The sequence below is a fragment of the Heteronotia binoei genome, chromosome 15, assembly GCF_032191835.1.
Source record: "Heteronotia binoei isolate CCM8104 ecotype False Entrance Well chromosome 15, APGP_CSIRO_Hbin_v1, whole genome shotgun sequence".
NCBI lineage: Eukaryota > Metazoa > Chordata > Lepidosauria > Squamata > Gekkonidae > Heteronotia > Heteronotia binoei.
Window position 1 is genome coordinate 4,430,125 of NC_083237.1, and position 21,947 is coordinate 4,452,071.

At 52.6% G+C, this 21,947-nt stretch overlaps 1 protein-coding gene across 1 annotated transcript in view; it reads left to right on the plus strand.

Moving 5' to 3' along the window:
• Window positions 1-21,947, plus strand: part of CNTROB (centrobin, centriole duplication and spindle assembly protein) — a 45,996-nt gene that overhangs the window by 6,874 nt on the left and 17,175 nt on the right. The window contains 7 exon segments of the mRNA XM_060255957.1: window positions 6,451-6,567; window positions 6,890-7,018; window positions 10,433-10,519; window positions 11,946-11,996; window positions 11,998-12,162; window positions 19,180-19,326; window positions 20,786-20,919. Of these exon segments, the coding sequence (XP_060111940.1) occupies window positions 6,451-6,567; window positions 6,890-7,018; window positions 10,433-10,519; window positions 11,946-11,996; window positions 11,998-12,162; window positions 19,180-19,326; window positions 20,786-20,919 (830 nt within the window).

Consider the following 21,947-nt stretch of genomic DNA (forward strand, 5'->3'; position numbering starts at 1 on the left):
CTGCCCCTCCCTTGTTTTGGTCCCTCTGAGCTCTTCCTGGTTGCCGGGATTACTGCTCCGAATTAGGCAGCCAAAGCTCCTTGAAGGACAGACCGTTGCGGCTAAGGGAGGGGGGAGAGGGGTGCACGTCATGTGACCTGCGACTTTAAGCAAAGCTGCTCAGCTTAGCCGGTATCATGGCCTGTAATGAGCTTTTCTTCCTCCCTGCCACGTGGCCCCGCCTTGCCCTCGCCGTGGGCAGAGCCCCCTCTCCGTCGAGGGGAAGAGCCAAGCCAGTCCCTCAGGTGGGGCACTCCCTTTGCTCCTGTTTCATTCCCGCAGCCTTGCCTTTTCCTTAAAAGCCAGAAAAGGGGAAGCTTTGTGAAGGTCAAGGTTTGGGGTTACCAGCAACGATAGCTGGCATTCTGCAGTCCGTTTCCAAAACTACTGAAGAAACCCGGGAGTCCTGACTTCGAAGTGACCAACTAAACTAGAGTTCCCAAGAAGAAGAATTGCAGATTTATACCCCACCCTTCTCTCTGAACCAGAGACTCAGAGCGGCTTACAATCTCCTTTATCTTCTCCCCCCACAACAGACACCCTGTGAGGTGGGTTGGGCTGAGAGAGCTCTCCCAGAAGCTGCCCTTTCAAGGACAGAGTCTCCGAGCGGCTCACCATCTCCTTTTCCATCCTCCCCCACAACAGACACCCTGTGAGGTGGGTGGGGCTGAGAGAGCTCTGAAGAAGAAGACTGCAGATTTATACCCCACCCTTCTCTCTGAATCAGAGACTCAGAGCTCCTTACAATCTCCTATAACTTCCTCCCCCAACAACAGACACCCTGTGAGGTGGATGGGGCTGAGAGAGCTCTGAAGAAGACTGCAGATTTATACCCCACCCTTCTCTCTGAATCAGAGACTCGAGAGTGGCTTACAATCTCCTATATCTTCTCCCCCGACAACAGACACCCTGTGAGGTGGGTGGGGCTAAGACGGCTCTCACAGCAGCTGCCCTTTCAAGGAGAACCTCTGCCAGAGCTATGGCTGACCCAAGGCCATTCCAGCAGGTTGAAGTAGAGGAGTGGGGAATCAAACCCGGTTCTCCCTGAAAAGAAGACGACTGTAGATTTATATCCCACCCTTCTCTCTGAATCAGAGACTCACAGTGGCTCTCCCAGAAGCTGCCCTTTCAAGGACAGAGCCTCAGAGCAGCTCACCATCTCCTTTTCCTTCCTCCCCCACAACAGACACCCTGTGAGGTGGGTGGGGCTGAGAGAGCTCTGAAGAAGATGATTGCAGATTTATACCCCACCCTTCTCTCTGAATCAGAGACTCGAGAGTGGCTTACAATCTCCTATATCTTCTCCCCCCACAACAGACACCCTGTGAGGTGGGTGCAGCTGAGAGTGCTCTCACAGCAGATGCCCTTTCAAGGACAACCTCTACCAGAGCTGCGGCTGACCCAAGGCCATTCCAGCAGCTACGAGTGGAGGAGTGGGGAATCAAACCCGGTTCTCCCAGATAAGAGTCCGCTCACTTAACCACTACACCAAACTGGCTCTCAAAAAAAGGAAAATGATGGACTTGCACAGGGTCTGGATCTCACCGCATTCCTCCTGTCAGTGCCTGATCCAGGCTGCAAAGAGTCTGGTGACGCCTTAAAGGCTGATGGATGCATTGTGGCCATAAGCCTTTCTGAGCTGAAGCCTGTTTAATCAGCTACATAGACTCCTGGAATGGTAAGAGTTGGAAGGGATCCCCCAGGGCCATCTACTGAGGGTTTGTAGTGAGAGTTTATAGCAGGCGCTAAAGGACCTCCGTAAATCTCCCAGAGAGCCCCTGCTTCCTTCCTGCCTCATTTGCTTTCAACCAGATTTTGAGACCAGTGATGCCGGGTTCGAGTCCAGTAATGCAGGGCTGTCGAACTCATTTGTTATGAGGGCCGGATCTGACATAAATGAGACCTTGTTTGGTGTAGGACACAAACACAAATATATATCTATATATATTTTTAAAAATGCTTAAAACGTTAGCACTCATCGGTCTTAAAGGTGCTTTCACCAGAGACCCAGTTTGGTGTAGAGGTTAAGTGAGCCGACTCTTATCTGGGAGAACCGGGTTTGATTCCCCACTCCTCCACTTGCGGCTGCTGGAATGGCCTTGGGTCAGCCAGAGCTCTGGCAGAGGTTGTCCTTGAAAGGGCAGCTGCTGTGAGAGCCCTCTCAGCCCCACCCACCTCACAGGGTGTCTGTTGTGGGGGAGGAAGGCAAAGAGGTCCGGCTGTCCTCAACGGGGCTTTCTCAGTCCTGGCCCCAACTTGGTGGAACGCTCTGCCAGAAGGCATCAGGGCCCTGCAGGGTCTTTTACAGTTTCGCAGGGCCTGTAAGGCAGAGATGTTCTGCCAAGCCTTTGCATGAGGACAGCGACGGTTGCCATTCTGGCACCTGTTCCTCTCCTCCCACCCCTGATGCGATCCAATAAGAGCACTTTAAACAAGAGCACTTTAAACAAGAGCACTTTAAAGACGCCATCAGGGTTTGTAATTTTTAATGTAATTGGTTTTTTATATATATGTATTTTATACTGTTGCACATCGCTCTGAGCCTGGCGATAGCTGGGATAGGGTGATTCATTAAATGTAATAAATAATAATAATAATAATAATAGCTAGCAATACTCCCTCTAAGCTGCGGGGTCCTGTGAGCAAAAATTCTGCTTTGTGAACTACTGGCATTAAAGTGGTGAGCTACTGCATACATTATTGTGCTCTGGGGTCATCCTTCCTGAGTTAAGACAAAAATGTGTGAGCCGGAGGCTAAAAAAACTGTGAGCTAGCTCACATTAACTCAGCTTAGAGGCTAAAAAAGGCAACTGCCGTTTTGGGCTGTATCAACAGAAGTCTAGTGTCCAGATCACGTGAAGTGATGGTGTCCCTTTGCTCTGGTAAGACCTCACCTGGAGTCTTGTGTTCTGTTTTGGGCACCACATTTTAAGAAGGCTCTAGACAAGCTGGAAGGGGTCCAGAGGAGGGCGACAAAGATGGTGAGGGGTCTGGAGACCAAGTCCTATGAGGAAAGGTTGAAGGATCTGGGCGTGTTTAGCCTGGAGAGGAGGCGGCTGAGAAGTGATATGATCATCATCTTCAAGCACTTGAAGGGCTGTCCTCTAGAGGATGGTGTAGAATTGTTTTCTGTGGCCCCGGAAGGTAGGAGCAGAACCAAGGGTTTGAACTTAAATCAAAAGAGTTTCCGGCTCAGCATTAGGAAGAACTTCCTGACTGTTAGAGCGGTTCCTCAGTGGAACAGACTTCCTCCTTGGGAGGTGGCGGGTTCTCCTTCCTTGGAGATTTTTAAACACAGTCTGGATGGCCATCTGACAGCAATGAACTCCTGTGAATTTAGGGGGAGGCGTTTCTGAGTTTCCTGCAATATGCAGGGGGTTGGACTAGATGACCCTGGAGGTCCCTTCCAACTCTAGGATTCTATGAACAGGCTTCCTCAGGAGGCGGTGGGCTCTCCTTCCTTGGAGGTTTTGAAACAGAGGCTAGATAGCCATCTGACAGCAATGAAGATCCTGTGAATTTAGGGGGAGGTGTTTGTGAGTTACCTGCATTGTGCAGGGGGTTGGACTAGATTACCCTGGAGGTGCCTTCCAACTCTATGATTCTACAGAACACTGATAGCTTGTTGGATCTTCAGTGGCCAGTGAGAAGCCCTTCTGGGCAAGTGCTCCATCTGGCCCCGCTAACCTTCTAAACACGCTTGGTGGGCACCATTTTGGGGCCCCCTGTCCTGGAAGGGAGCTGAGGACACAGGTAAGGAGCCAGTTCCTGCAGGGAGGCGCTAGCGGGCTGTGTGTGCCCATGTGCTGCTGCGGCGGGGCTGACCTTGCAGGAGCTACAGCCGAGCCTCTTGCGTGGCTTTAAGCCGCTTGCCACGGTGGGTGGAAGGCTGGCTGGCTGGCTGCCGCCCAGGGCTCCATTTAGCCCTGTAAGCCTGTTAGAACACAGCCTGCCTTCCCCAGCCCAGGTGGCTGCTGGGAGCCCAAAGGAAGCTTCGAGCCTTTGCTGGGATCCAGAAGGGCCCCTTCCCTGTGGGTGGAAAAAGCCATGGGACCGAAGCTCTGCGGGGGCTGCCTCCCGAGACCCAGTTTGGTGTCGTGGTTAACAGTCACATACTCTAATTTGGAGGACTGGTTGATTCCCCACTCCTGCACATGCAGCCAGCTGGGTGACCTTGGGTCAGTCACTGTTCTCGAAAGGGCTCTCTCAGCCCCACCTTCCTTGCAGGGGGTCTGTTCTGGGGAGAGAAGGGGAAGAAGATATTGGATTTATATCCCGCCCTATACTCTGAATCTCAGAGTGGTCACAATCTCCTTTCCCTTCCTCCCCCACAGCAGACACCCTGTGAGGTGGGTGGGGCTGAGAGAGCTCTCCCAGAAGCTGCCGTTTCAAGGACAGAGTCTCAGAGTGGCCTACAATCTCCTTTCCCTTCCTCCCCCACAGCAGACACCCTGTGAGGTGGGTGGGTCTGAGAGAGCTCTCATGGAAACTGTCCTTTCATGGACAACTCCTGTGAAAGCTACCCAAGGCTGACCCAAGGCCATTCCAGCAGGTGCAAGTGGAGGAGTGGGGAATCATACCCTGTTCTTCCAGATAAGAGTCCGCGCACTTAACCACTACACCAAACTGGCTCTGAAAAAGAAGAAGAATTGCAGATTTATACCCCACCCTTCTCTCTGAATAAGAGACTCAGAGCAGCTCACAATCGCCTATATCTTCTCCCCCCACAACAGGCACCCTGTGAGATGGGAGGGGCTGAGAGAGCTCTCATGGAAACTGCCCTTTCAAGGACAACTCCTGTGAAAGTTGTGGCTGACCCAAGGCCATTCCAGCAGGTGCAAGTGGAGGAGTGGGGAATCAAGATCTTGTAGGAGTTGTCCTTGAAAGGGCAGCATCTGGGCGAGCTCTCTCAGCCTCACCCACCTCACAGGGTGTCTGTTGTGCTGGAGGAAGGGAAAGGAGATTGTAGGCCACTCTGAGCCTTTGTCCTTGAAAGGGCAGCTTCTGTCAGAGCTCTCTCAGCCCCACTTACCTCACAGGGTGTCTGTTGTGGGGGAGGAAGGGAAAGGAGATTGTGAGCTGCTCTGGGACTCTGACATTCAGAGCGTAGGGCAGTGTATACATTTAATATCTTCTTCTCTCTTTGGGGCAGGATGTGTGTGCATCTTGTGGCAACCTTTCATACATAAAAAAAAAACAATCCCAGGTAGTCAAGGTGCAGGATCACCTTGCTTTCTATGAATTGTTGAACACGATTTTCACTGGCCCTGATTCTCCTCGTCAAAGGAGTTTCCTGCACTTTAGGAACAAGTGACATGGGCAGAAGTAAGGCATGTGCAGTTTGGTGTAGCGGTTAAAAGAAGACGACGACTGCAGTTTTATACCCCGCCCTTCTCTCTGAATCAGAGTTTCAGAGCAGCTTACAATCTCCTTTATCTCCTTCCCCCACAACAGACACCCTGTGAGGTGGGTGGGACTGAGAGGGCTCTCCCAGCAGCTGCCCTTCCAAGGACAACCTCTGCCAGAGCTATGGCTGACCCAAGGCCATTCCAGCAGCTGCAAGTGGAAGAGTGGGGAATCAACCCCAGTTCTCCCAGATGAGAGAGCTCTGGCTGCCCCAAGGCCATTCCAGCAGCTGCAAGTGGAGGAGTGGGGAATCCAACCCGGTTCTCCCAGATAAGAGAGCTCTGGCTGACCCAAGGCCATTCCAGCAGCTGCAAGTGAAGGAGTGGGGAATCAACCCCGGTTCTCCCAGATAAGAGAGCTATGGCTGACCCAAGGCCATTCCAGCAGCTGCAAGTGGAGGAGTGGGGAATCAAGCCTGTTAAGAGTTCCAGATAAGCGTCCGCACACTTAGCCACTACACCAAACTGGCTTAAGTGCGCGGACTCCTATCTGGGAGAACCGGGTTGGATTCCCTATTCCTCCACTTGCAGCTGCTGGAATGGCCTTGGGTCAACCATATCTCTCGCAGAGTTGTCCTTGAAAGGGCAGCTTCTGGGGAGAGCTCTCTCAGCCCCACCCACCTCACAGGGGGGGTCTGTTGGGGGGGGGAGGAAGGTAAAGGAGATTGCAGGCTGCTCTGAGACTCTGTCCTTGAAAGGGCAGCTTCTGGGAGAGCTCTCTCAGCCCCACCCACCTCCCAGGGTGCCCGTTGTGGGGGAAGAAGATAAAGGAGACTGTAAGCCACTCTGAGACTGATTCAGAGAGAAGGGCGCGGTATAAATCTGCAGTCGTCTTCTTCATAATCTGTACAGTGTGAATGCAGGTGCCTGGCATAAAACCCACCTCGCCTCCCATGGATGTTTCCTTCTTGTGCTCCCCTCTCTAGAATCACCCCCTCCCCCACGCACACCTCTTGCCATCTCTCTCCCGCAACTGCCTTTCTGTCCGCTTCCCTCTCTCCCCCAGCACTGCGAGCGGCACATCCAGGCCCTCCAGGACCGCCTCCTGGAGCTACAGCAGCAGCTGGCCGTCGCCATCTCAGCCGACAAGAAGAAAGACGGCATGATCGAGCAGCTGGACAAAGTGAGGCTGGGCAGGGAGGGGGCGTGCCCAGAGGAGCAGGCAGGGAGACGGGCGGGGCTGGAGGAACCCGGAGCTCAGGTGGCAGCAGTCGGCCCAAGCCGTTCAGATCCCCGAGTCGCCCTCTGGTTCTGGCACCTTCTGCCGTTCTGGCAGCAACAGCCGGCCCCGTAGAATTCCCCACCGGAGCTGCTTTGAAGGAGGCTCGCCTCTGCCTTCCACACAATCCCCGTCAGGAATGCCTCTGAAGCCGGATTTCCACAGCTTCTCTTGTGGGACCCTGCAAGGGGCCCCCCGGCTGAGTTGGGCGTTCTCTGTCCCGCAGACCCTGGCCAAGGTGGTGGAAGGCTGGAACCGGCATGAGGCCGAGAGGACGGAGACCCTCCGTAGGCTGCAGACGGAGAAGGAGGCCGCGGTTCAGGCGCTGGGGAGGCACAAAGAGGTCAGGGTCTGTGTGGAGTGGGGGTGGGGAGCTGGAAGGAAGGCCCTGCCCCATCGGCCTTTTCCGATTGGCAGTTCCTTTGGATCCTACCGGAGTGGCCAACGGTAGCTTTTTCAGTGAGTAATGGCTTTTGGAATGCACAGCAGTCATAAGAACATCAGAGAAGCCCTGTTGGATCAGACCAGTGGCCCATCCAGTCCAACACTCTGTGTCACATAAGAACATAACAGAAGCCATGTTGGAGCAGGCCAAAGGCCCATCCAGTCCAACACTCTGTGTCACATAAGAACAGAAGAGAAGCCATGTTGGAGCAGGCCAATGGCCCATCTAGTCCAACACTCTGTGTCATGTAAGAACATAAGAGAAGCCATGGTGGATCAGGCCAATGGCCCCTCCAGTCCAACATTCTGTGTCACGTAAGAACAGAAGAGAAGCCATGTTGGAGCAGGCCAATGGCCCATCCAGTCCAACACTCTGTGTCACGTAAGAACATAACAGAAACCATGTTGGAGCAGGCCAATGGCCCATCTAGTCCAACACTCTGTGTCACGTAAGAACATAAGAGAAGCCATGTTGGATCAGGCCACTGGCCCATCCAGTCCAACACTCTGTGTCACATAAGAACATAACAGAAGCCATGTTGGAGCAGGCCAAAGGCCCATCCAGTCCAACACTCTGTGTCACATAAGAACATAACAGAAACCATGTTGGAGCAGGCCAATGGCCCATCTAGTCCAACACTCTGTGTCACGTAAGAACATAAGAGAAGCCATGTTGGATCAGGCCACTGGCCCATCCAGTCCAACACTCTGTGTCACATAAGAACATAACAGAAGCCATGTTGGAGCAGGCCAATGGCTCATCTAGTCCAACACTCTGTGTCACCTAAGAACATAATAGAAGCCATGTTGGATCAGGCCAATGGCCCATCCAGTCCAACACTCTGTGCCATGTAAGAACATAAGAGAAGCCATGTTGGATCAGGCCAATGGCCCATCCAGTCCAACACTCTGTGTCACATAAGAACATAATAGAAGCCATGTTGGATCAGGCCAATGGCCCATCCAGTCCAACACTCTGTGTCACATAAGAACATAAGAGAAGCCATGTTGGATCAGGCCAATGGCCCATCCAGTCCAACACAGTGGCCAATATATGTGTGTGTACATACATATATATATATATATATATATATATATATATATACAACCAGACACACGTATACATACATACATATATACACATATATATACACACACACACATATGTATATATATATATATATATATATATATACACTGTGGCTAATAGCCACTGATGGACCTCTGCTCCATATTTTTATCTGAGAGCAGAACGATGCCTTCTGTATTGTTCTGCAGCCATTTTAAAGGTTAATCCCCCCCCTCTTGTAGAGTTCAACCTTTGAGATCAGCTAGATCAGGAAGAAAATAATTTTCAAAAGGAAGATATAACAAAGGGAAGAATTTAAAGAGTTGTCTCCAACACTGGTCTCCCCCCCATACAGATCACAGCTCTGGGGGCTACAAACTGGAACAGAAGACCTTTAAAATGACCGTAGGGTTACACATAACAGTTGTGTATCATGAGGGCATTAGTCTGCATTTCAGACTGCAGGAGGGGGAATCAGACAATGGGATGCTCGTAGAGCCAGTGTGGCAAATTCACTAGAGCAGGGGTGGCCAATGGTAGCTCTCCAGATGTTTTTTGCCTACAACTCCCATCAGCCCCAGCCATTGGCCATGCTGGCTGGGGCTGATGGGAGTTGTAGGCAAAAAAAAAAACATCTGGAGAGCGACCGTTGGCCACCCCTGCTATAGAACAAGGGGTGGCCAAACTTGCTTAATGTTAGAGCCTCATAGACTAAATGTCAGATGCTTGAGAGCCACGAGATGGAAGGAAAGAAAGGCAAATAGACAGGAGGGAGGCTGAGGTGGAAAGAAAGCAACTTTAACTTTAAATGCATCCTCCAAGCGGCCGGCTGGCTTGGTTTGGAGAAGTGATTTCAAGAGAGAAATGCCTTCTCCAAGCTGGCCAATGGGGTGGTGGGAGCTTTGAGAGCCACAGAACATGTGTGAAAGACCCACTTGTGGCTCCCAAGCCGCAGTTTGGCCACCCCTGGTGTAGAATATCAGTCACGGCTGTTGTTCAGGGCTCTCCTTGGCCAGCAACCCCCTTGAGCACTTGAGGGAGAGCCAGAATGTATTCCTGATGCAAGTGCATTGATTTTCAGATAGGTTCTGGGTTTTTTTTTCCCCTGAGGGGTTTGATTTTGAAGCAGTGTTATATGCTGCAATGTTATATCAGAGCCCCATGGCGCAGAGTGTTAAAGCTGCAGTCCTAAGCTGTGCTCACGATCTGAGTTCAATCCCAGCGGAAGCTGGTTCAGGTAGCTGGCTCCAGGTCGACTCAGCCTTCCATCCTTCTGAAGTGGGTAAAAGGAGCCGCCCTGAGCCTGCCTCGGCAGGGAGGGCGGGGTATAAATAAAATTTTATTATTATTATTATTAGTACCCAGCTTGCTGGGGGGGGGGGGAAGTGTAGATGACTGGGGAAGGCAATGGCAAACCACCCCGTAAAAAGTCTGCTGTGAAAACGTTGCCCCAGAGTCGGAAACGACTGGTGCTTGCACAGGGGACCTTTCCTTTCCACATATGTTAAGAGCCCCATGGCACAGAGTGTTAAAGCTACAGTACTACAGTCCAAACTCTCTGCTCATGACCTGAGTTCAATCCCCAGTGGAAGCTGGGTTTTCAGGTAGCCAGCTCCAGGTTGACTCAGCCTTCCATCCTTCCGAGGTTGGTCAAATGAGTCCCCAGCTTGCTGAGGGGAAAGTGTAGATGACTGGGGAAGGCAATGGCAACCCCCCCCGTAAAAAGTCTGCCGTGAAAACGTGAGAGCAAAGTCACCCCAGAGTCGGAAACGACTGGTGCTTGCACAGGGGACCTTTCCTTTCCTCTCCTATATGCTGCAAGGTAGATTCTTATATGTTTGGAAGGTTTTTGCTTGATGGTTTTAATTTTTAACAAATGGCTTTAACTTTGAGGAACAGTTTTCCCCTCGCTCTCTCTCCAGAACTACAGGGTCACTTCCTGTTTTCCCCTTTGCCTTACTGAACCTAGCGGGGATGAGAGCCCTAGGAAAAGTTCCTATACTCCTAAATTCCCTAACAATGGTTTATCCCTGGTATAAGCTTCCGTGTGCCCTGGAGTAACAGCTAATGGTCTTCCGAGGCTCCCCTGGACTTCCAACTTCGTGGTGCTGGTTCAGTCCAACGCAGCTGCCCCCCCCGGAAGTCATTAGCGCACTGGCTTTCTGCTGCTTCAGAGACGGAGGCAGCGGTACCTCAGTGCAGGGAACTTGGGGGGCAGCTTCAAGACGATTCTTCTCCTCTATAAAAACTCAGGAGACCGAAGGGCGCCTCGAGGAAACCTTGTCCGCCCTCAGCCAGCAGCAGCAAGCAGCCAGCCTGTGTCGCCAGGAGAAGGAGATGCTGGTAAGAGTGACTCCCGCTTTCCCCCCTCTCCTCCTGCCTGCTCTTGGAACTCCCCGCATGAGTGAAGGTGGACGTTCGGGAGAGGGCTGCTTCCAGGTTCTGGTGGGCCTGGGGCAGAGGTGCCCGGAACCCTGCTCCCCTCCTCTGCATGCCACTGTGACCTCCCCGCTTGCACCTCCCTGCTCAGCTGCCCACATTCTCCTCCCACACCCGCCTACCCACACATCTGTCCCCTGCCCACTTGGTCCTTTCCCACGGCTCCCGATGCTCTCACAATGTGCTGCACAGGCTATGTAGTGTGTGGTGAGAAGGTTTACAAGAAGCCGATGGGCAGCAAGGGAGGTGAACAGGTGGGTGGGTGTGGAGGTGGGCCCCGCCAGAAGACCTGGGCCTTGGCACCTGCCCCGCACTTAGGGTACATGGATGCCAGCCACGGTTGGAGAGCATCTACTAGCCTGACCTTTCGGAGAGGCCCTTGTCTGCCTCCCTCTTTTCTTGGAAGTGAAGCATGGCCTTTTTGGTTGTGGCCTACCAGGTGTGGAACGCTTTCCCCCAGCAGGTCTCCTTACGGTTCAGAGCTGGGGAAAAAGCGGGGGCCTTTTTTTTTGTAAGCAGGAGCTCCTTTGTATATTAGGCCACGCCTCCCTGATGTAGCCAATCCTCCAGAGCTTACAGGGCTCTTAGTACAGGGCCTGTTCTAAACTCTTGGAAGATCGGCTGCATCAAGGGTGCGTGGCCTAATATGTAAAGGAGTTTTTGCTACAAAAAAAGCCCTGGAGGATATTTGTTTCCCCGAGCGTTTTGGGGTTTTTTGTTGATCTTACGCTCTTGGCCTAAGGAAAAATTATCTGACATAAGTGACACCTTGTTGGGCTGGGCCGTGTCCGGTTGAGCCGAGGCAATGTTGGGTCGGGCCGTGTGTATACCTATTTAAGATTAGGTAGCAGAGATATAAATGTTATAAAGAACACAGACAAACACAAATACATTTTTAAAAAACTTAAAACATGCTTAAAACGTTAGCACTCATTGGTCTTAAAGGTGCTCTCTTGTATCTCTCCCATGGGATCTAGGGAACTGGGCAAAGGAAGTTCTGGCTCTTTCTGCCTTCCCCAGCAGGGGGAGGAGCCTCAGCCAATAGAAGGAAGAGAGGCTTGGCTCAGTAGCTCTGCTGTGCGATTGAGAGAGCCTGGCAAAACAAGCTAGTCCTCCCCCCTTTCTCCCCAAGGGAGGAGCCTCAGCCAATGGAGAAAACAGATGACAGCCAGTTGCTTGGGGGGCTGATAGGAGCCTTCTGGGGGCCTGATTCAGCTCCCGAACTGCATGTTTGACACCCCCGGGGCTAGACCAATCCTAGCTTTCACCCAGGTTGGTGGTTCTCTTGTTGCAACTGACGATGCTTGTCCCGTCCTCCTTCCCCGGGCAGGAGGAGGAGAAGGCCTCTCTGTCCCGCAGCCTGGAGGCCGAGGGGCAGCGGAGTGCGCAACTTGGAGGCAGACCGGGACCTGGAACGGCGGCAGCATGAGGCGCTGCGGGCCACGCTGGAGGAGCAGCAGAGGAGCTGGGCCCAGCGCGAGAGGCAGCTGGAGCAGCAGTGCCACGCCCTGCAGGAAGAGAGCCGCGCCCAGCTGGACAAGGAGAAGGTGAGCCGGCCGTTCCTCCCGGCCCCGCTGGGCCGTGTCCCCCCCATGGGAGGGATCCCTTTTGCCTTCGACACCTGGGCTTTGCGCTCTTGTAGAGGAGTTCGAGTCTATTCTGTTTTCAGCAAGCTTCATTCGCAGTTGTTTTACTTGTTTGCTTCATTTGTAGAAGACTGCAGACTTATACCCTGCCTTTCTCTGTGAATCAGAGGCTCAGAGCGGCTTACGGTCTCCTATATCTTCTCCCCCCCACAACAGACACCCTGCGAGGTGGGTGGGGCTGAGAGGGCTCTCGCAGCAGTTGCCCTTTCAAGGACAACTCTGCGAGAGCTATGGCTGGACCAAGGCCATGCCAGCAGGTGCAAGTGGAGGAGTGGGGGAATCAAACCCTGGCTCTCCCATATAAGAGCCCACACATTTACCACTACACCAACTGGCTCATCAAATAAGACTTCTAATTTCATTTGTACCCTACTTTTCTCCTCAGTGGGAAGAAGAAGAAGACTGCAGATTTATACCCTGCCCTTCTCTCTGAACCAGAGACTCAGAGCAGCTCACAATCTCCTTTATCGTCTTCCCCCCACAACAGACACCCTGTGAGGTGGGTGGGGCTGGAGAGGGCTCTCACAGCAGCTGCCCTTTCAAGGACAACCTCTGCCAGAGCTATGGCTAACCTAAGGCCATTCCAGCAGCTGCAAGTGGAGGAGTGGGGAATCAAACCCGTTCCCCCAGATAAGAGTCCACACACTTAACCACTACACCAGATTGGCCAGGTGGGTGAACAAACTGGTCAGGAGTGGGGCAGATTCAGGCTAGGCCAGTGAATCGCAGAGATTGGCCAGCCACCAAGAGCCACTTCCAGACTCTTTCTAACCCTCTTTCAGGACAACCTCACAGCTCCTTCGCTTCCAGGGATAACCCAATCTCTCTTCCCAGCTCAGAGAGGCAGTACTGCCTTTGGCTGGTCTCTAATGGAAGCAGTGCAGACTAGCATATTTGAAATCTCTCTTTGTGCTGAAGAAATGTCCCTGCCCTCATGCTTCAGCCTAACTCTTCCAGTCCAAGGGCACTAAAAGCCCACAGTTCCCTCTAGGGGGTGTGGCCTATCCAGGGCGGGACTGTTGCTGGCCCCGCCCTGCAGCTGTAGCCTCTTACACCCTCGCAGGAGGGCAGGTGGGCCTCTTTCGCCATGAGTTCCCTGGTGTGGGAAGAGCTGCAGTTGATTGACCAGCACCAACGCGGAGAAAGGGGAGCAGCAGGTCAGGCTGGTGGTCTCAGAGGGCGGCTGTGCTGGTCTGGAGTAGAACAAACTGGAGAGCCAGTTGGTGTAGTGGTTAAGGTGCGGACTCTTATCTGGGAGAACCGGGTTTGATTCCCCAGTCCTCCACCTGCAGCTGCAGGAATGGCCTTGGGTCAGCCAGAGCTCTCTTATCTGGGGAGAACCGGGTTTGATTCCCCCACTCCTCCACTTGCACCTGCTGGAATGCCTCGGTCAGCCAGAGCTCTCTTATGTGGGAGAACCGGGTTTGATTCCCCACTCCTCCACTTGCAGCTGCTGGAATGGCCTCGGGTCAGCCATAGCTCTGGCAGAGGTTGTCCTTGAAAGGGCAGCTGCTGTGAGAGCCCTCTCAGCCCCACCCACCTCACAGGGTGTCTGTTGTGGGGGAGGAAGGGAAAGGAGATTGTGAGCCGCTCTGAGACTCTGTCCTTGAAAGGGCAGCTGCTGTGAGAGCCCTCTCAGCCCCACCCACCTCACAGGTGTCTGTTGTAGGGGGGAGAAGATATAGGAGATCGTAAGCCGGCTCTGAGTCTCTGTCCTCGAAAGGGCAGCTGCTGTAAGAGCTCTCTCAGCCCCACCCACATCACAGGGTGTTTGTTGTGGAGGAGGAAGGGAAAGGAGATTGTGAGCCGCTCTGAGTCTCTGTCCTTGAAAGGGCAGCTGCTGTGAGAGCCCTCTCAGCCCCACCTACCTCACAGGGGGGGTCTGTGGTGGGGGGGAGAAGATATAGGAGATTGGAAGCCGCCCTGAGTCTCTGATTCAGAGAGAAAGGCGGGGTATAAATCTGCAGTCTTCTTCTTCTCTTCTAAAAACCACTCAGTCCAGTCTGAGCTCAGATTTAAGAAATCCCTGCGTGGGCATCCTATGTGGATCCTGATGTGAATTAACCATGCGATATATTGAGGAAGGGCACCCAATTGCCTCCCCCTCTTTCCTGTTCTGGGTAGCCTTTGCTCCCGCCTTCATTCTTTAAAAAGGCTTCTAGTCCTTCGCGATACCAGCAATAGCTCAAAGCGTGCCTGAGCTGTACCTGTGGTTGCGCAGGTGGACTTGAGTACCCTGCAGAGGTTGTCGCCTGTCTTCTTCCCCAGCTTATGCTGTCTGGTTCATCAGCCTCTTTCTCTCTCGCCTTCCTCGTTGCTTCAAGCCGTTTCCTGGGTGTTTTCCAGAAGGTGCTTAAAGAAAACCAGAACCCTTTAACTGCTAAGCTGAGCCTTCTGATCCGAGTTACATGTGTGAATGCCAGTGAGGGGGGGGTGGGGGAAGTATGTGTTACGAAAGAAGCAGAAGTGTTCCTGCAGAACTGCTCCCATTGCTGTCTTCAAACTAGGCACAAGGGCGGTTAGCGAGCCACTCCTTCCCACCCCTTTAAGGTGATCAGCTGCTTTCCTTCAACAGCTGTGCAGCTGCCCTAGCCCTCCCAACAGCTGAAGCCCCTTTTGATCCATGGCTCCCTGTGAAGCAAAGCTTCTGCCTGTTGGGACCAGTTTTAAAATCCTTTTTAAAAAGCGTTTAGAGCAGCAGTGAAATGCAAGGGCTCTGCAGGTCCCAGAGCAAATTTGGTGTCGTGAAGTGCGCGGACTCTTATCTGGGAGAACCGGGTTCGATTCCCCCACTCCTCCACTTGCCCCTGCTGGAATGGCCTTGGGTCACCCATAGCACTTGCAGAGTTTTCCTTGAAAGGGCAGCTTCCGTCAGAGCTCTCTCAGCCTCACCCACAATTCTGTTGTGGGGGGAGAAGATCTAGGAGATTGTGAGCTGCTCTGAGATTCTGATTCAGAGAGAAGGGTGGGGTATAAATCTACAGTCTTCTTATCTGGGAGAACCAGGTATGATTCCCCACTCCTCCACTTGCCGCTGCTGGAATGGTCTTGGGTCACCCATACCTCTCGCAGAGTTGTCCTTGAAAGGGCAGCTTCTGTCAGAGCTCTCTCAGCCCCACCCACCTCACAGGGTGTCTGTTGTGGGGGGAGAAGATCTAGGAGATTGTGAGCTGCTCTGAGATTCTGATTCAGAGAGAAGGGTGGGGTATAAATCTACAGTCTTCTTATCTGGGAGAACCGGGTTTGATTCCCCGCTCTTCTGCTTGCACCTGCTGGAATGGCCTTGGGTCAGTCATTGCTCTGGCAGAGGTTGTCCTTGAAAGGGCAGCTGCTGTGAGAGCCCTCTCGGCCCCACCCACCTCACAGGGTGTCTGTTGTGGGGGGAGAAGATCTAGGAGATTGTGAGCTGCTCTGAGATTCTGATTCAGAGAGAAGGGTGGGGTATAAATCTACAGTCTTCTTATCTGGGAGAACCGGGTTTGATTCCCCGCTCTTCTGCTTGCACCTGCTGGAATGGCCTTGGGTCAGTCATTGCTCTGGCAGAGGTTGTCCTTGAAAGGGCAGCTGCTGTGAGAGCCCTCTCGGCCCCACCCACCTCACAGGGTGTCTGTTGTGGGGGGGAGGAAGGGGAAGGAGATTGTGAGCCGCTCTGAGACTCTTCGGAGTGGAGGGCAGGATATAAATCCAGTATCTTCATCTACCTCACAGGGTGTCTGTTGGGGGGGGGGGGGAAGGGAAAGGAGATTGTGAGCCGCTCTGAGACTCTTTGGAGTGGAGGGCAGGATATAAATCCAGTATCTTCATCTACCTCACAGGGTGTCTGTTGTGGGGGAGGAAGGGAAAGGAGATTGTGAGCCGCTCTGAGACTCTTCGGAGTGGAGGACGGGATATAAATCCAGTATCTTCATCTACCTCACAGGGTGTCTGTTGTGGGGGAGGAAGGGAAAGGAGATGGTGAGCCGCTTTGTGACTCTTCGGAGTGGAGGGTGGGATATATCCAATATCTTCTTCTTCTCCTTCTATGAGGCGCTGGGAAGCTCCAGCTTGTTTGTGAAGGAGCCGCTGCTGCAGCAGCTTATAGGTTGCTTTGACTGTGTTATCTGCAGCTCTGCCCCCTCCGTGAGTTTGCCGGTGGATATGATGCTCCTTTCTAGGAGGCCACTCCCCCCCCAGAGGGGGGCACAGGCAGTAGGGCCTTCTGGTTTGCCCCCTGCCTTGATCTCTTAAGGCAGGGGTGGCCAACGGTAGCTCTGCAGATTTTATTTTTTGCCTATGACTCCCATCAGCCCCAGCCAGCATGGCCAATGGCTGGGGCTGATGGGAGTCGTGGGCAAAAAAACATCTGCAGAGCTACCGTTGGCCACCCCTTCCTTAAGGGAACAATAAGGAGATCTGGCTTCCTGAATTGTTATTTTTGCTGCCTGCGTTACTGGTTGGACTCATGCCATTCAGAGAAGGTGTTTGAGCAGGGGTTCCAAAAAACAGTCAGAGAGCGATTTGAAGAAGGGAGGGCCTCTTGACACACGGCTGCATCCGGAGGCGTGTCATCGCTGCTTGAGTCGTTTCAGTCAAGCGCAAGAAAGAAAGTGGCTACAAATCTTCTTAAGTCTTGGAAACTGACGAGGATCTTGTGTTTGGATTTTTGCTTTGTTGAATGTATTGGAGTGTGTGTATTATGGCTTCGGTTGTGTGTGCAGCCTCTTGTTGAATACACAAGTAAATACACTCTGGCATGTAAATACACTCAGGCATGCAGCCCCGTGGCACAGAGTGGTAAAGCTGCAGTTCTGCAGTCCAAGCTCTGCTCACGACCAGAGTTCGATCCCGGCGGAAGCTGGGTTCAGGTAGCCGGCTCAAGGTTGACTCAGCCTTCTGAGGTCGGTAAAATGAGCACCCAGCTTGCTGGGGGGAAAGTGTAGATGACTGGGGAAGGCTAGGGCAAACCACCCCGTAAAAAGTCTGCTGTGAAAACGTCGTGATGCGACGTCACCCCAGAGTCGGAAACGACTGGTGCTTGCACAGGGGACTACCTTTACCTTTTTAAATACACTCAGGCATGCTGATTTAAGGAAGTATTTATAGCGTCTTTATCTGTGGTTGCTCAACCTTTTACGCTGTAGTTTTGTGTTTTGTCAGGCACCCACCTGGAGGCTGGCAACTCTATGTATGGAGATCCCTCTCTGCACTGTATGCCAGCTGGTTTGGATATTTGTTCAAATAGTATTGCTTTATTTTATTTATTTTGTTTCCCTTAAATTTCTGTGTCTCTATATTACGAGTATTATGACCGTCTGGCTGCCGGAAGTTGTAGCTCTTCAGTGTTTGTTATCGGGGTGTAGCACAAGGAGGCGAGCTAGGATTGCACCCTGATCGTTTAAGTGGGGCAAAATGCCGGGACCCGAATGCGATCGTGGTGCAGCCTGCCAAGCTATTTTCCATCTGTTGCAGGAACGTGAGCGTCATGCTTTCCAGGGAGATGTGAGGGAGCTCTTTGAACTCTTGAGAGCCAGTTTGGTGTAGTGGTTAAGTGTGCGGACTCTTATCTGTGAGAACCGGGTTTGATTCCCCACTCCTCCACTTGCAGCTGCTGGAATGGCCTCGGGTCAGCCATAGCTCTGGCAGAGGTTGTCCTTGAAAGGGCAGCTTCTGGGAAAGCTCTCTCAGCCCCACCGACCTCACAGGGTGACTGTTGTGGGGGAGGAAGGTAAAGGAGATTTTGAGCCGCTCTGAGACTCTTCGGAGTGGAGGGCGGGATACAAATCCAATATTTTCTTCTTCTTCTTCTTAAGAACATAAGAGAAGCCATGTTGGATCAGGCCAATGGCCCATCCAGTCCAACAGTCTGTGTCACACAGTGGCCAAAAAATTTATATATATACATATATATAAACACTGTGGCTAATAGTCACTGATGGACCTCTGCTCCATATTTTTATCTAACCCCCTCTTGAAGCTGGCTATGCTTGTAGCCGCCACCACCTCCCGTGGCAGTGAATTCCACATGTTAATCACCCTTTGGGTGAAGAAGTACCTCCTTTTATCCGTTCTAACCCGACTGCTCAGCAATTTCATAGAATGCCCACGAGTTCTTGTATTGTGAGAAAGGGAGAAAAGTACTTCTTTCTCTACCTTCTCCATCCCATGCAGAATCTTGTAGAGCCAGTTTGGTGTAGTGGTTAAGTGTGTGGACTCTTATCTGGGAGAACCGGGTTTGATTCCCCACTCCTCCACTTGCACCTGCTGGAATGGCCTTGGGTCAGCCATAGCTCTGGCAGAAGTTGTCTTTGAAAGGGCAGCTGCTGGGAAAGCCCTCTCCAGCCCCACCCACCTCACAGGGTGTTTGTTGTGGGGGAGGAAGGTAAAGGAGATTGTGAGCCGCTGTGAGACTCTTTGGAGTGGAGGGCGGGATATAAATCCAATATCTTCTTCTTCTTCTTCTTGTATACCTCTATCATGTCACCCCGCAGTCGACGTTTCTCCAAGCTAAAGAGCCCCAAGCGTTTCAACCTTTCTTCATAGGGAAAGTGTTCCAAACCCTTAATCATTTTAGTTGCCCTTTTCTGCACTTTCTCCAATGCTATAATATCCTTTTTGAGGTGCGGCGACCAGAATTGCACACAGTATTCCAAATGAGACCGCACCATCGATTTATACAGGGGCATCATTATGATACTGGCTGATTTGTTTTCAATTCCCTTCTTCTCCCCAGCTGCGATTGAGGGGATTGAAAATTTAGATATTAACATTTAGGAGGATTGCCCAGTTGGCGTGCATACCTGTTGTATCAACTTAGCTGCTTATTTTATAGTATGATATACTTCCAGGGTGTAACTCTGCCATAGTGTAAATAAATAAATTTGTCTCTTGAATGGGTGCTGGGCTGCTTCTCATGTGCTTTCCCCGCTCCCTCCCATCCAGGCAGCTGCCCAACGGGAGGGACAGAAGGCAGCCGATGCTCAGCGTGTCCTGGCTTCGGTGCAGACGGAAGTGCAGGGCCTGGAGAGTGAACTGGAAGCCATGCGCCGCGAGCGGGACGGCCTGAAGATGGAGATAAGTTTGGTGAAGGTGAGTGCAGGGAGTGAGTTTGGAGAGAGATGAACATATGAAGCTGCCTTCTACTGAATCAGGTCCATCAAAGTCAGTATTGTCTACTCAGACTGGCAGCGGCTCTCCAGGGTCTCCTGCTGAGGTTTTTCACGCCTATTTGCCTGGACCCTTTTTAGTTGGAGATGCCGGGGATTGAACCTGGGACCTTCTGCTTCCCAAGGAGATGCTCTATCCACTGAGCCACTGTCCCTCCCCTTAAGTCAGTCTTGTCTACTCAGACTGGCAGCGGCTCTCCAGGGTCTCCAGCTGAGGTTTTTCATGCCTCCTTGCCTGGACCCTTTTTAGTTGGAGATGCCGGGGATTGAACCTGGGACCTTCTGCTTCCCAAGGAGATGCTCTATCCACTGAGCCACTGTCCCTCCCCTTAAGTCAGTCTTGTCTACTCAGACTGGCAGCGGCTCTCCAGGGTCTCCAGCTGAGGTTTTTCATGCCTCCTTGCCTGGACCCTTTTTAGTTGGAGATGCCGGGGATTGAAGCTGGGACCTTCTGCTTCCCAAGGAGATGCTCTATCCACTGAGCCACTGTCCCTCCCCTTAAGTCAGTCTTGTCTACTCAGACTGGCAGCGGCTCTCCAGGGTCTCCAGCTGAGGTTTTTCATGCCTCCTTGCCTGGACCCTTTTTAGTTGGAGATGCCGGGGATTGAACCTGGGACCTTCTGCTTCCCAAGGAGATGCTCTACCCACTGAGCCACTGTCCCTCCCCTTAAGTCAGTCTTGTCTACTCAGACTGGCAGCGGCTCTCCAGGGTCTCCAGCTGAGGTTTTTCATGCCTCTTTGCCTGGACCCTTTTTAGTTGGAGATGCCGGGGATTGAACCTGGGACCTTCCACTTACCAGGCAGATGGTCTGCCACTGAGCGACCGTCCCTCCCCTGCTCTCCAGGGTCTCAAGCGGAGGTTTTTCACGCCTACTTGCCTGGACCCTTTTCAGTTGGAGATGCTGGGGATTGAACCTGGGACCTTCTGCTTACCAAGCAGATGCTCTGCCACTGAGCCACCGTCCCTTCCCTGACCAGCAGTGGCTCTCCAGGGTCTCAAGCTGAGGTTTTTCACGCCTCTTTGCCTGGACCCTTTTTAGTTGGAGATGCCGGGGATTGAACCTGGGACCTTCCGCTTACCAGACAGATGCTCTACCACTGAGCCACCCTCCCTCCCCTGACCAGCAGCGGCTCTCCAGGGACAACTATGATTTATTCCTCTTCCCCCTCCCCCTCATATCCTCTGGCTGCAGATAGCAGTGACCAAAAGCACTTTCTCAAAAAGTGATCCTGTGACTGGTTTTGCCTCTGGCATGGCAGGGGTTGCAGCTTCTTCTCTGAGCCCTCAAATGAGGGACTGGTGACCCCCTTTAGGACTGGGGATGTGTCCAGCAGAAGGACTCGAGGTTGGACCTCAGCGGGCTCTTCTTCCTCCCCCCTAGGCCCGGTATGAGTCCCAGAAGGTCAAACTGGAGTCGGAGCTGAAGGTGGTGTTGGAGCAGCAGGTGACGGAGCGGCTGGCAGAGGTTCACGAGGAGAGCCTGCGCCAAATGAGCGCCATGCGGGAGCAGCACAGGTGGGAGGGGCCTCTGAGGCTAGGGCGGCCCCTGCCTGCAATGACCTCCATGTCCTCAGGCTCCCTGCCCCGCCTGGCTCTTGGTTTCTTTGGGCCTTGGGCTCTCTTCCTGCTGTTTTGAATGACTTGGCTGTCCCTTCCTCCTCCTTTCTCCTGGAAATCCTGCTCAGACTTCCCCCACCTTCGTAGCTCCTTCACAAGGGGTTTCTGGTCTGTTTTCCAGTGTTGCCTCTGCAACAATGAGGACTGAGACCTTACAACAATCGCCATGTCTATTTCCTGCATTTGAGTCATACGAACATATGAAGCTGCCTTGTACTGAATCAGACTGTCGGTCCATCAAAGTCTACTCAGACTGGCAGCAGCTCTCCAGGGTCTCAAGCTGAGGTTTTTCACGCCTACTTGCCTGGACCCTTTTAGTTGGAAATGCCGGGGATTGAACCTGGCACCTTCTGCTTCCCAAGCAGATGCTGTATCACTGAGCCACTGGTTCTCCCTTAAAGTTGCTTTCATTCCTGGTGAACATATGAAGCTGACTTCTACTGAATCAGACCCTGGGTCCATCAAAGTCAGTCTTGTCTACTCAGAATGGCAGCGGCTCTCCAGGGTCTCCAGCTGAGGTTTTTCACGCCTACTTGCCTGGACCCTTTTTTAGTTGGAGATGCCAGGGATTGAACCTGGGACCTTCTGCTTACCAGGCAGATGCTCCGCCACTGAGCCACCGTCCCTCCCCTAATATGAACATATGAAGCTGCCTTATACTGAATCAGACCCTCTGTCCATCAAAGTCAGTCTTGCCTGCTCAGACTGGCAGCAGCTCTCCTGGGTCTCAAGCTGAGGTTTTTCACTCCTGTTTGCCTGGACCCTTTTTAGTTTGAGATGCCGGGAATTGAACCTGGAACCTTCCGCTTACCAAGCCGATGCTCTACCCCTGAGCCACAGTCCCTCCCCTGAAGAAGTCTGATGTCTTCTCCTACCCCTTCTCTTTCCTGGGGTTTCTCAAAGCAGGAGCAGCCTGCACACGTGCC